The sequence below is a fragment of the Salmo trutta genome, chromosome 28 (assembly GCF_901001165.1).
Source record: "Salmo trutta chromosome 28, fSalTru1.1, whole genome shotgun sequence".
Lineage (NCBI taxonomy): Eukaryota > Metazoa > Chordata > Actinopteri > Salmoniformes > Salmonidae > Salmo > Salmo trutta.
This window is the reverse complement of record NC_042984.1, coordinates 2,102,640-2,115,214: the sequence shown is the minus strand read 5'-3', so window position 1 is coordinate 2,115,214 and position 12,575 is coordinate 2,102,640. Positions and strand designations below refer to the sequence as shown.

General features: G+C 46.4%; 1 protein-coding gene across 1 annotated transcript in view; it reads right to left on the bottom strand.

Annotated features, from left to right (window-relative positions):
- LOC115165258 (ubiquitin-like modifier-activating enzyme 1) overlaps nt 1–12,575 on the bottom strand; it is a gene marked incomplete at its 3' end in the record, with an annotated part of 35,593 nt that overhangs the window by 13,677 nt on the left and 9,341 nt on the right. Inside the window, 6 exon segments of the mRNA XM_029718261.1 lie at nt 1,863–2,039; nt 4,552–4,698; nt 5,056–5,153; nt 6,083–6,215; nt 6,924–7,121; nt 11,712–11,846. Coding sequence (XP_029574121.1) covers nt 1,863–2,039; nt 4,552–4,698; nt 5,056–5,153; nt 6,083–6,215; nt 6,924–7,121; nt 11,712–11,846 — 888 coding nt within the window.

Genomic DNA, 12,575 nt, shown 5'->3' with positions numbered 1-12,575 from the left:
CCTCCACATTGACTCTGTACCGTAATACCCCCTGTATATAGCCTCCACATTGACTCTGTACCGTAATACCCCCTGTATATAGCCTCCACATTGACTCTGTACCGTAATACCCTGTATATAGCCTCCACATTGACTCTGTACCGTAATACCCTGTATATAGCCTCCACATTGACTCTGTACCGTAATACCCTGTATATAGCCTCCACATTGACTCTGTACCGGTACCCCCTGTATATAGCCTCCACATTGACTCTGTACCGGTACCCCCTGTATATAGCCTCCACATTGACTCTGTACCGTAATACCCTGTATATAGCCTCCACATTGACTCTGTACCGTAATACCCCCTGTATATAGCCTCCACATTGACTCTGTACCGTAATACCCTGTATATAGCCTCCACATTGACTCTGTACCGTAACACCCTGTATATAGCCTCCACATTGACTCTGTACCGTAATACCCTGTATATAGCCTCCACATTGACTCTGTAGCGGTACCCCCTGTATATAGCCTCCACATTGACTCTGTACCGTAATACCCTGTATATAGCCTCCACATTGACTCTGTACCGGTACCCCCTGTATATAGCTTCCACATTGACTCTGTACCGTAATACCCTGTATATAGCCTCCACATTGACTCTGTACCGTAATACCCTGTATATAGCCTCCACATTGACTCTGTACCGTAATACCCTGTATATAGCCTCCACATTGACTCTGTACCGTAATACCCTGTATATAGCCTCCACATTGACTCTGTACCGGTACGCCCTGTATATAGCCTCCACATTGACTCTGTACCGGTACCCCCTGTATATAGCCTCCACATTGACTCTGTACCGTAATACCCTGTATATAGCCTCCACATTGACTCTGTACCAGTACCCCCTGTATATAGCCTCCACATTGACTCTGTACCGTAATACCCTGTATATAGCCTCCACATTGACTCTGTACCGGTACCCCCTGTATATAGCCTCCACATTGACTCTGTACCGGTACCCCCTGTATATAGCCTCCACATTGACTCTGTACCGTAATACCCTGTATATAGCCTCCACATTGACTCTGTACCAGTACCCCCTGTATATAGCCTCCACATTGACTCTGTACCGGTACCCCCTGTATATAGCCTCCACATTGACTCTGTACCGTAATACCCTGTATATAGCCTCCACATTGACTCTGTACCAGTACCCCCTGTATATAGCCTCCACATTGACTCTGTACCGTAACACCCTGTATATAGCCTCCACATTGACTCTGTACCGTAATACCCTGTATATAGCCTCCACATTGACTCTGTAGCGGTACCCCCTGTATATAGCCTCCACATTGACTCTGTACCGTAATACCCTGTATATAGCCTCCACATTGACTCTGTACCCTAATACCCTGTATATAGCCTCCACATTGACTCTGTACCGTAATACCCTGTATATAGCCTCCACATTGACTCTGTACCGTAATACCTTGTATATAGCCTCCACATTGACTCTGTACCGTAATACCCTGTATATAGCCTAGTTATTGTTATTTACTGCTGCTTTTAAATGATGTGATCCTTTTACTTCTTATTCGTATTCGTTGAACTGCGTTGTTGGTTAACCTGTCCACATACCCCAGAGAGGTTAGGGGCTGGTAAGTCAACATTTCACTTTAAGGTCTACACCTGTTGTATTCGACGCATGTGACTAATAACATTTGATTTATTGAGGGAGTACAGACACTATTCTCTCCCCCACAATAACAAAGTGTTGGACAACAAAGAACAAGCACCACATCCCTCCTTACACGTCCGAACATATCAGAGAGCAGAAACAGTTCTGACAAGACCTGAAGTGAGCATCTCCTTACCTTCAGAACTTCCTGTGCGGCCAGTCCTCCAATGAAAGCGTTGAGTGGTGCCAGGTCGCCGGCGGAGACAAAGGCTAGTTTCTTAATGAGCTTGTCATCCAGCTCGTCCACCTTGGCTGACCCCGTCTGGCTGGAGTTCACCTCTTTAGCCAGGGACACCAACTCCTCTCCATCAGCCTGGAACACACAGCAAACCATTACATTAGAAGCACTCACTAACTTTTAAAATGGCAGCTAAAAAAAGGAAACAGTCAATTTGTACTAGCATTTGATAGTTTGAAAAAAAAAAAAGAAGCTAGGCAGGACATTGTGGGTGTTGCTAGATAACTAGAATAAAGTTAAAAACACACACACACTAGGGAAATAGGAAAATAAGCTGAACATATTTACTCAGTCACAAGATTCTGCATGAGCTTTTCACAAATAACCAGTCCAATGGGAATGAATGGGATAATCAGTGTGTCAGGTAGGGTTGAGCGCTATCCAGATTTACCTTCTTTCATCCTTGGATTTACAGTATTACCCACTTCGTACAAAAGGGGGTGCCAGAAAACGCAGAAAAAGACCATTGGGTATCTATTACCAGAAAGATAACAAAATTTGCACAAGTAATAGCAAATGTCCATGGAGGCTGCTAGCTAAATATGCTAACGACCGCAAACTGAAAAAAATATATAAAAATTGCCAAGACAGGCAGTCCAGCACAAAGTTATACATAAATAGGTAGGAGCTACCGAATGTCATTTTGGGTGAGTTTGGACATTTACAAGCGAAAACAGCCATCACGGTGAGGGGCTGCTGCCAACATACAGACTCAAATCTAACAGCCATCACAGTGAGGGGCTGCTGTCAACATACAGACTCAAATCTAACAGCCATCACAGTGAGGGGCTGCTGCCAACATACAGACTCAACAGCCATCACAGTGAGGGGCTGCTGCCAACATACAGACTCAAATCTAACAGCCATCACAGTGAGGGGCTGCTGCCAACATTCAGACTAAAATCTCTGGCCACTTTAATAATTAGATGTAATAAATGTATCACTAGTCACTTTAAACAATGCCACTTCATATAATGTTTTCATACCCTACATTACTCATCTCATATGTATATACTGTACTCTATACCATCTACTGCATCTTGCCTATGCTGTTCGGCCATCACTCATCCATATATTTATATGTACATATTCTTAATAATTCCTTTAGATTTGTGTGTATTTGGTAGTTGTTTGGGATAACGGTAAAATAAATAAAAAAATAAATAAATAAAATTGTTAGATATTACTGCTCTGTCAGAACTAGAAGCACAAGCATTTCGCTACACTCACAATAACACCTGCTAACCATGTGACCAATAACACCTGCTAACCATGTGTATGGACCAACAGCACCTGCTAACCATGTGTATGGACCAACAGCACCTGCTAACCATGGGACCAACAGCACCTGCTAACCATGTGTATGTGACCAACAGCACCTGCTAACCATGTGTATGTGACCAACAGCACCTGCTAACCATGTGTATGTGACCAACAGCACCTGCTAACCATGTGTATGTGACCAACAGCACCTGCTAACCATGTGTATGTGACCAACAGCACCTGCTAACCATGTGTATGTGACCAACAGCACCTGCTAACCATGTGTATGTGACCAACAGCACCTGCTAACCATGTGTATGTGACCAACAGCATCTGCTAACCATGTGTATGTGACCAACAGCATCTGCTAACCATGTGTATGTGACCAACAGCATCTGCTAACCATGTGTATGTGACCAACAGCATCTGCTAACCATGTGTATGTGACCAATAGCATCTGCTAACCATGTGTATGTGACCAATAGCATCTGCTAACCATGTGTATGTGACCAATAGCATCTGCTAACCATGTGTATGTGACCAATAGCATCTGCTAACCATGTGTATGTGACCAATAGCATCTGCTAACCATGTGTATGTGACCAATAGCATCTGCTAACCATGTGTATGTGACCAATAGCATCTGCTAACCATGTGTATGTGACCAATAGCATCTGCTATCCATGTGTATGTGACCAATAGCATCTGCTATCCATGTGTATGTGACCAATAGCATCTGCTATCCATGTGTATGTGACCAATAGCATCTGCTATCCATGTGTATGTGACCAATAGCATCTCATTTGAAATGAACAGTACTGTCTCTGGAGCAGCATGTGTACACGCTGTGTGTGTGTGTGTGTGTGTGTGTGTGTGTGTGTGTGTGTGTGTGTACACATGCTAGGGCAACAGGCCTGCCTGCTCTGAGAAGACGGGCCAAGAATGGAGAAGAGAAAAATGCAAAGAAATCAAGATATTGGCATCTGTGTGTCCTCCAACACGGCAGACAGCCAACACACTAGGATGCCCAGTCACCTTGTTAATTCAGACACTTAGATAACTAGCAAGTTAAACTTACGGGTTACATTAAAACACAATTCTGTTTTTTTTCACACAAGGGGGGGAAAAAAAAGGCATAAGAAGTTATGCTTTGGCAGCCTGCTGTGTTTCCTCTGGTAGCTGTGTAGAGCCTGGAAGCCCAGGTACAGGTGTGTGTGTGTGTACCTGGCACCAGGGCTTGGGAAGCCTGCTGTGTTTCCTCTGGTAGCTGTGTAGAGCCTGGAAGCCCAGGTACAGGTGTGTGTGTGTGTGTGTGTATATGTACCTGGCACCAGGGCTTGGGAAGCCTGCTGTGTTTCCTCTGGTAGCTGTGTAGAGCCTGGAAGCCCAGGTGAAGCTGTGCTGGTCGCTCAAACTTAGCAAAGTCTGTGAGCACAAACTCTGGCTCTGCCATTGATGCAGTCAGGGGTTTCTACAGAGAGGGGGGGGGGGGGGAGAACGACAGAAATAAGAGCCAGAGAAAGGGCAGGGGGTTGCTTCTGGCTTGTAGTTGACAGAATAACTACTGGTGGAATAGCCATATGCATTCAGATGGTTCCCAGTAACAGAGGCTGTGTTGCCCAACTCTCAATGTTTATTGTTTTAACACTAAATTAGTCTTTTGACCAAACGAGATCCAACTCTTGCAAATAATAGCACAAAAGATCAGAATTAGAGTGCTTGTGTAAACGCAGCCAAAACGTTCTAATGAGAACCACCACATGTTGAAAATATCCCCCAAATACCTGGCCATCACACCCCGACATCAGGACAACGCGGAGGTACTTACGAAGGCCACCTTCTGGGGCATCTTGACCTGAGAGACGATGCCTCCCCTGACGTAGTCGGAGAACCCTGTGGTGTCACAGATACTGAAGGTGTAGGGGCCTGGACAGAGAGAGAGGGGGATGGAGAAGAGGGAGGGATGAATGGAAGAGAATGACTTTAGAAGATGTAGCCTGGTCCCCCAGACCCCGACAGTAGCTAGCCTGGTCCCCCAGACCCCGACAGAAGCTAGCCTGGTCCCCCAGACCCCGACAGTAGCTAGCCTGGTCCCCCAGACCCCGACAGTAGCTAGCCTGGTCCCCCAGACCCCGACAGTAGCTAGCCTGGTCCCCCAGACCCCGACAGTAGCTAGCCTGGTTCCCCAGACCCCGACAGTAGCTAGCCTGGTTCCCCAGACCCCGACAGTAGCTAGCCTGGTTCCCCAGACCCCGACAGTAGCTAGCCTGGTTCCCCAGACCCCGACAGTAGCTAGCCTGGTTCCCCAGACCCCGACAGTAGCTAGCCTGGTTCCCCAGACCCCGACAGTAGCTAGCCTGGTTCCCCAACCCACGACGACACAAACTGATGGGTATCCTACGAAGCAGGTTTGAGTAGTTTCCGAGGTATCTTCATCCAACTGAGATCAACTCGGATTAAACGGTCATATGAAAGTGGCTCACCTTTTTTTTTTTTTTTTTTAAAGACTTCCACAGCCTGCTGAATTTACAAGATAACTTCTCTCTCTCATTTTGGCACAAATGGAAATGTGGCCCTGACTAACCCATGGATTGATGTATCAGCATCGTCGCAAAAGAAGAACTTGGCATTGGACTAGGGCCATGCACGCGCAATTACACGTCTGCTAGACTTAACAGGAGGTGGACGAGCACTGGAGTAGTATGGATGAAGCCTGAGCTGGAATGTGAAGCTAACTTGAAGCTAGCTAGCTTTAGAAAAACCAGAGTTAGATCTAGCTTGCTTCGTAGCATAACCCTCAGATCTGAGACCAGGCTATGACCGTACTAAGTATTGATATAAAGGATATGACTCACCCAGGGTCTTGATTTCTACTGGCTGGCAGCCGTTGAGCTCCGTCATGCCCTGGACCTCGGTGAAGGTCACAAAGTCTCCGCTCTCAAACCCGTGGCGAGCCTCGTCTAGACACGTCACCACGCCTGAAGCGTCCTACACACAGCGACACGAGAGATTGAGATGACTGGGGGCGTCTTAACACCGACAAGAGAGGGATTTGAGAGGCACAAAACGTTCCCTACAAAGACAGAGAAACTACTCTGAAGCAGGTATGAGATCAGCACAACATAGAAAAACCTAGATGAGTGGTAATCAGATAGGAGTAGGATACCAATCAGATATGATCCATCTCGTAGGATACCAAGCTGGGTGATGACTGCACTCAGGGTGTAGGGTCTATCTAGTAGGACACCAGCCTGGGTGATGACAGCACTCAGGGTCTATCTAGTAGGACACCACCCTGGGTGATGACAACACTCAGGGCGTAGGGTCTATCTAGTAGGACACCACCCTGGGTGATAACAACACTCAGGGTGTAGGGTCCATGATCACCCAGGTTGGTGGTGGTTAGTTCTCTCAGAGGATCTTATATTAAATGTTCTCCATACTATATATCTGGGTTTTACTTGTTTAAGTTTATATATTTTTTTACCAACCATAAAAATGACCACAAAGAAAATTATAAAGTGGCGAACACGGTTTAGCAGCGGCGGGGTTCCAAACACATCTAGTGGTGGACCAACTTACCGTCTTAGGTCCAATCAGATCTTAGTCTAGGGCGTAGGAGCTAGGGCGTAGGAGCTAGGGCGTAGGAGCTAGGGCGTAGGAGCTAGGGGAGCTAGGGCGTAGTAGGGTACTAACCTTGGTGATCATGGAGATCATAGCAGAGAGAGGCTGCTCTCCGTTGGTATCGTTCACCAGCATCTCCTCTCCGAAGTCACAGAAGAGCTGTCCGAAGAGTCCCCGCGTGTCAGCGACCACCAACTTGATGCCGTTACTGTGACAGAAGTCTCCAACGCGCTGCTGCTCCTCTAGAGGGGAGTTGGTGAGGACCACAACCTACAACACAGACACACATAATCACACACACACACACACACACACACACACACACACAATGGTAAGGAACTACTATGTCCCGTGTTGCTCAGTTGGTAGAGCATGGTGTTTACAACGCCAGGGTTGTGGGTTCGATTCCCACGGGGGACCAGTACGGAGAAAAAAAAGAAAAAATGTATGAAATGTATGCATTCACTACTGTAAGTCGCTCTGGATAAGAGCGTCTGCTAAATGACTAAAATGAAATAATGATTACGCCCCTGCTCTTTCTCTTCGCTAACGATGACAGTGTGTCTTCAATCTGTCGCGTGTAGAATATCCTAGCCTATTCAGTGGTGATAGGCCATGCTTTTCTGAAGTTGCAAGAATGCAGCTTTTGATTGCCGATAGAAAGGCCTAGCGCACTGACTATAAGAGTTTCTTCAAAGTAGCCACCCTTTGCCTTAATGACAGCTTTGCACACTCGTGGCACTCTCAACCAGCTTAACCTGGAATGCTTTTTCAACAGTCTTGAAGGAGTTCCCACATATGCTGAGCACTTGTTGGCTGCTTTTCCTTCACTCTGCGGTCCAACTAATACCAAACCATTTCAATTTGGTTGAGGTCAGGTGATTGTGGAGGCCAGGTCATCTGATGCAGCATTCCATCACTCTCCTTCTTGGTAAAATAGCCCTTACACAGCCTGGAGATGTGTTTTGGGTCATTGTCTTGTTGAAAAACAAATGATACCCCATCTGGTTTGCGCATAGTGGGACTGGCGTATCGCTGCAGAATGCTGTGGTAGACATGCTGGTTAAGTGTGCCTTGAATTCTAAATAAATCACTGACAGTGTCACCAGCAAAGCACCACCACACCTCCTCCTCCATGCTTCACGGTGGGAAATACACATGCAGAGATCATCCGTTCACCCACACCGCGTCTCACAAAGACATGGCAGTTGGAACCAAAAATCTCCCATTTGGACTCCAGACCAAAGGACAGATTTCCACCGGTCTAATGTCCATTGCTTGTGTTTCTTGGTCCAAGCAAGTCTCTTATTTTTATTGGAGTCCTTTAGTAGTGGTTTCTTTGCAGCAATTCCACCATGAAGGCCTGATTCACACAGTCTCCTCTGAACAGTTGATGTTGAGATGTGTCTGTTACTTGAACTCTGAAGCATTTATTTGTGCTGCAATTTCTGAGGCTGGTAACTCTAATGAACTTGTCCTCTGCAGCAGAGGTAACTCTGGGTCTTCCTTTCCTGTGGCGGTCCTCATGAGAGACAGTTTTATCATAGCCCTTGACGGCTTTTGCGACGGCACTTGACATTTTCCATATTGACTGACCTTCATGTCTTAAAGTAATGATGGACTGTCGTTTCTCTTTGCTTATTTGAGCTGTTCTTGTCATAATATGGATTTGATCTTTTACCAAATAGGGCTAAATTCTGTAAACCATCCCTACCTTGTCACAACACAACTGACTGGCATAAATGCATTAAGGAGGAAAGAAATTCCACAAATTAAGGCACACCTGTTAATTGAAATGCATTCCAGGTGACTACCTCATGAAGCTGGTTGAGAGAATGCCAAGAGTGTGCAAAACTGTCATCAAGGCAAAGGGTGGCTACTTTGAAGAAACTCAAATATAAACTACACTTTGATTTGTTAAACACTTTCTTGGTTACTACATGATTCTATATGCGTTATTTCATAGTTTTGATGTCTTCACTATTATTCTACAATGTAGAAAATAGTAAAAATAAAAAACCAACTTGCCCAGATGATTACTTGACCAAAGCTAACTTGATGGGTGACCAAAAAGCTGGTCACTCACCCACTCTTCCAATGACATCCTCCTAGCTTACATTAGGCTCTGTGTTTTTAGCTTGATAATTAGCTACATAAAGACATGCTAGGCATATTAGCCACCTTACGACTGACTTGTGATCATTGACCTTGCTAGTTTAACTGTATTGACATTCACAGCCTTAGTTACATTTCTCCGGGTTTTTTTGGTCCGAAATATTGAAACTGAAACAGCGTATCCCGAATGGAAGCAGCAAACAAGATAGCAGACCAGCTGGGATTTACATGACATCCCCCTAGCAGCTAGCTAAACAATGCACCAGACCAGCTGGGATTTACATGACATCCTCCTAGTAGCTAGCTAAACAATGCACCAGACCAGCTGGGATTTACATGTCATCCCCCTAGCAGCTAGCTAAACAATGCACCAGACCAGCTGGGATTTACATGACATCCTCCTAGTAGCTAGCTAAACAATGCACCAGACCAGCTGGGATTTACATGACATCCCCCTAGCAGCTAGCTAAACAATGCACCAGACCAGCTGGGATTTACATGACATCCTCCTAGTAGCTAGCTAAACAATGCACCAGACCAGCTGGGATTTACATGTCATCCTCCTAGTAGCTAGCTAAACAATGCACCAGACCAGCTGGGATTTACATGGCATCCCCCTAGCAGCTAGCTAAACAATGCACCAGACCAGCTGGGATTTACATGGCATCCCCCTAGCAGCTAGCTAAACAATGCACCAGACCAGCTGGGATTTACATGACATCCCCCTAGCAGCTAGCTAAACAATGCACCAGACCAGCTGGGATTTACATGACATCCCCCTAGCAGCTAGCTAAACAATGCACCAGACCAGCTGGGATTTACATGACATCCCCCTAGCAGCTAGCTAAACAATGCACCAGACCAGCTGGGATTTACATGACATCCCCCTAGCAGCTAGCTAAACAATGCACCAGACCAGCTGGGATTTACATGACATCCCCCTAGCAGCTAGCTAAACAATGCACCAGACCAGCTGGGATTTACATGACATCCCCCTAGCAGCTAGCTAAACAATGCACCAGACCAGCTGGGATTTACATGACATCCCCCTAGCAGCTAGCTAAACAATGCACCAGACCAGCTGGGATTTACATGACATCCCCCTAGCAGCTAGCTAAACAATGCACCAGACCAGCTGGGATTTACATGACATCCCCCTAGCAGCTAGCTAAACAATGCACCAGACCAGCTGGGATTTACATGACATCCTCCTAGTAGCTAGCTAAACAATGCACCAGACCAGCTGGGATTTACATGACATCCCCCTAGCAGCTAGCTAAACAATGCACCAGACCAGCTGGGATTTACATGACATCCTCCTAGCAGCTAGCTAAACAATGCACCAGACCAGCTGGGATTTACATGACATCCCCCTAGCAGCTAGCTAAACAATGCACCAGACCAGCTGGGATTTACATGGCATCCCCCTAGCAGCTAGCTAAACAATGCACCAGACCAGCTGGGATTTACATGACATCCCCCTAGCAGCTAGCTAAACAATGCACCAGACCAGCTGGGATTTACATGACATCCCCCTAGCAGCTAGCTAAACAATGCACCAGACCAGCTGGGATTTACATGTCATCCTCCTAGTAGCTAGCTAAACAATGCACCAGACCAGCTGGGATTTACATGGCATCCCCCTAGCAGCTAGCTAAACAATGCACCAGACCAGCTGGGATTTACATGGCATCCCCCTAGCAGCTAGCTAAACAATGCACCAGACCAGCTGGGATTTACATGACATCCCCCTAGCAGCTAGCTAAACAATGCACCAGACCAGCTGGGATTTACATGACATCCCCCTAGCAGCTAGCTAAACAATGCACCAGACCAGCTGGGATTTACATGACATCCCCCTAGCAGCTAGCTAAACAATGCACCAGACCAGCTGGGATTTACATGACATCCCCCTAGCAGCTAGCTAAACAATGCACCAGACCAGCTGGGATTTACATGACATCCCCCTAGCAGCTAGCTAAACAATGCACCAGACCAGCTGGGATTTACATGACATCCTCCTAGTAGCTAGCTAAACAATGCACCAGACCAGCTGGGATTTACATGACATCCTCCTAGTAGCTAGCTAAACAATGCACCAGACCAGCTGGGATTTACATGACATCCCCTAGCAGCTAGCTAAACAATGCACCAGACCAGCTGGGATTTACATGACATCCTCCTAGCAGCTAGCTAAACAATGCACCAGACCAGCTGGGATTTACATGACATCCCCCTAGCAGCTAGCTAAACAATGCACCAGACCAGCTGGGATTTACATGACATCCTCCTAGCAGCTAGCTAAACAATGCACCAGACCAGCTGGGATTTACATGACATCCCCCTAGCAGCTAGCTAAACAATGCACCAGACCAGCTGGGATTTACATGACATCCCCCTAGCAGCTAGCTAAACAATGCACCAGACCAGCTGGGATTTACATGACATCCTCCTAGCAGCTAGCTAAACAAGATACCAGACCAGCTGGGATTTACAACCTGATAGCAACATGTTTTTGGACTACCAAGAAATGTATTGGTGAATTTATTCTGCCAACAATGCCTTACTGTACATCATGTCATAGAGTCAAATAGAACCTATTTTTAAAACCTCATAAAGTTGCTTTTGTAGCATTAACTAGGAAGTTGATATTTTTTATATGATTATTTCATATCTGATAAGTTAAAAAACGCTGTCAGTTCCACTTTAACTAGGTAAAGGGGTTGATGGGTAATGTAGTTTTACCTGGAACTGAGTCAGGTAGTCGTCGACGAGGGCTCCAGTGTAGGCTACTACAGGTACATAGCTGTTGAGTTCAGCCAGGCGAGTCCGAGACACCTCCGCCCTGTTCTTCCCCAGGTCCTCCTCACGCAGGTAGAACTGGAGACAGGAGAGAGAACGTTAATACAGAGATGGTCTCCTCACGCAGGAAGAACTGGAGACAGAACGTTAATACAGGGATGGGTCTCCTCACGCAGGTAGAACTGGAGACAGGAGAGAGAGAACGTTAATACAGGGATGGGTCTCCTCACGCAGGTAGAACTGGAGACAGGAGAGAGAGACAGAACGTTAATACAGGGATGGGTCTCCTCACGCAGGTAGAACTGGACACAGGAGAGAGAGAACGTTAATACAGGGATGGTCTCCTCACGCAGGTAGAACTGGAGACAGGAGAGAGAACGTTAATACAGGGATGGGTCCTCCTCACGCAGGAAGAACTGGAGACAGGAGAGAGAGAGAGAACGTTAATACAGGGATGGGTCTCCTCACGCAGGAAGAACTGGAGACAGAGAGAGAACGTTAATACAGGGATGGGTCCTCCTCACGCAGGAAGAACTGGAGACAGAGAGAGAACGTTAATACAGAGATGGGTCCTCCATGACCTTGTGTTTTAGGTTATTGTCCTGCTGAAAGGTCAATTCATCTCCCAGTGTCTGGTAGAAAGCAGACAACCAGGTTTTCCTCTAGGATTTAACCTGTGCTTAGCCTGTGTTTAACCTGTGCTTTATCCTGAAAAACTGCCCAGTCCCTAATGGTAACAAGCATACCCATAACATGATGCAATTACCATTATGCTTGAAAATATGGAGGGTGGCAACCAGTATCGTG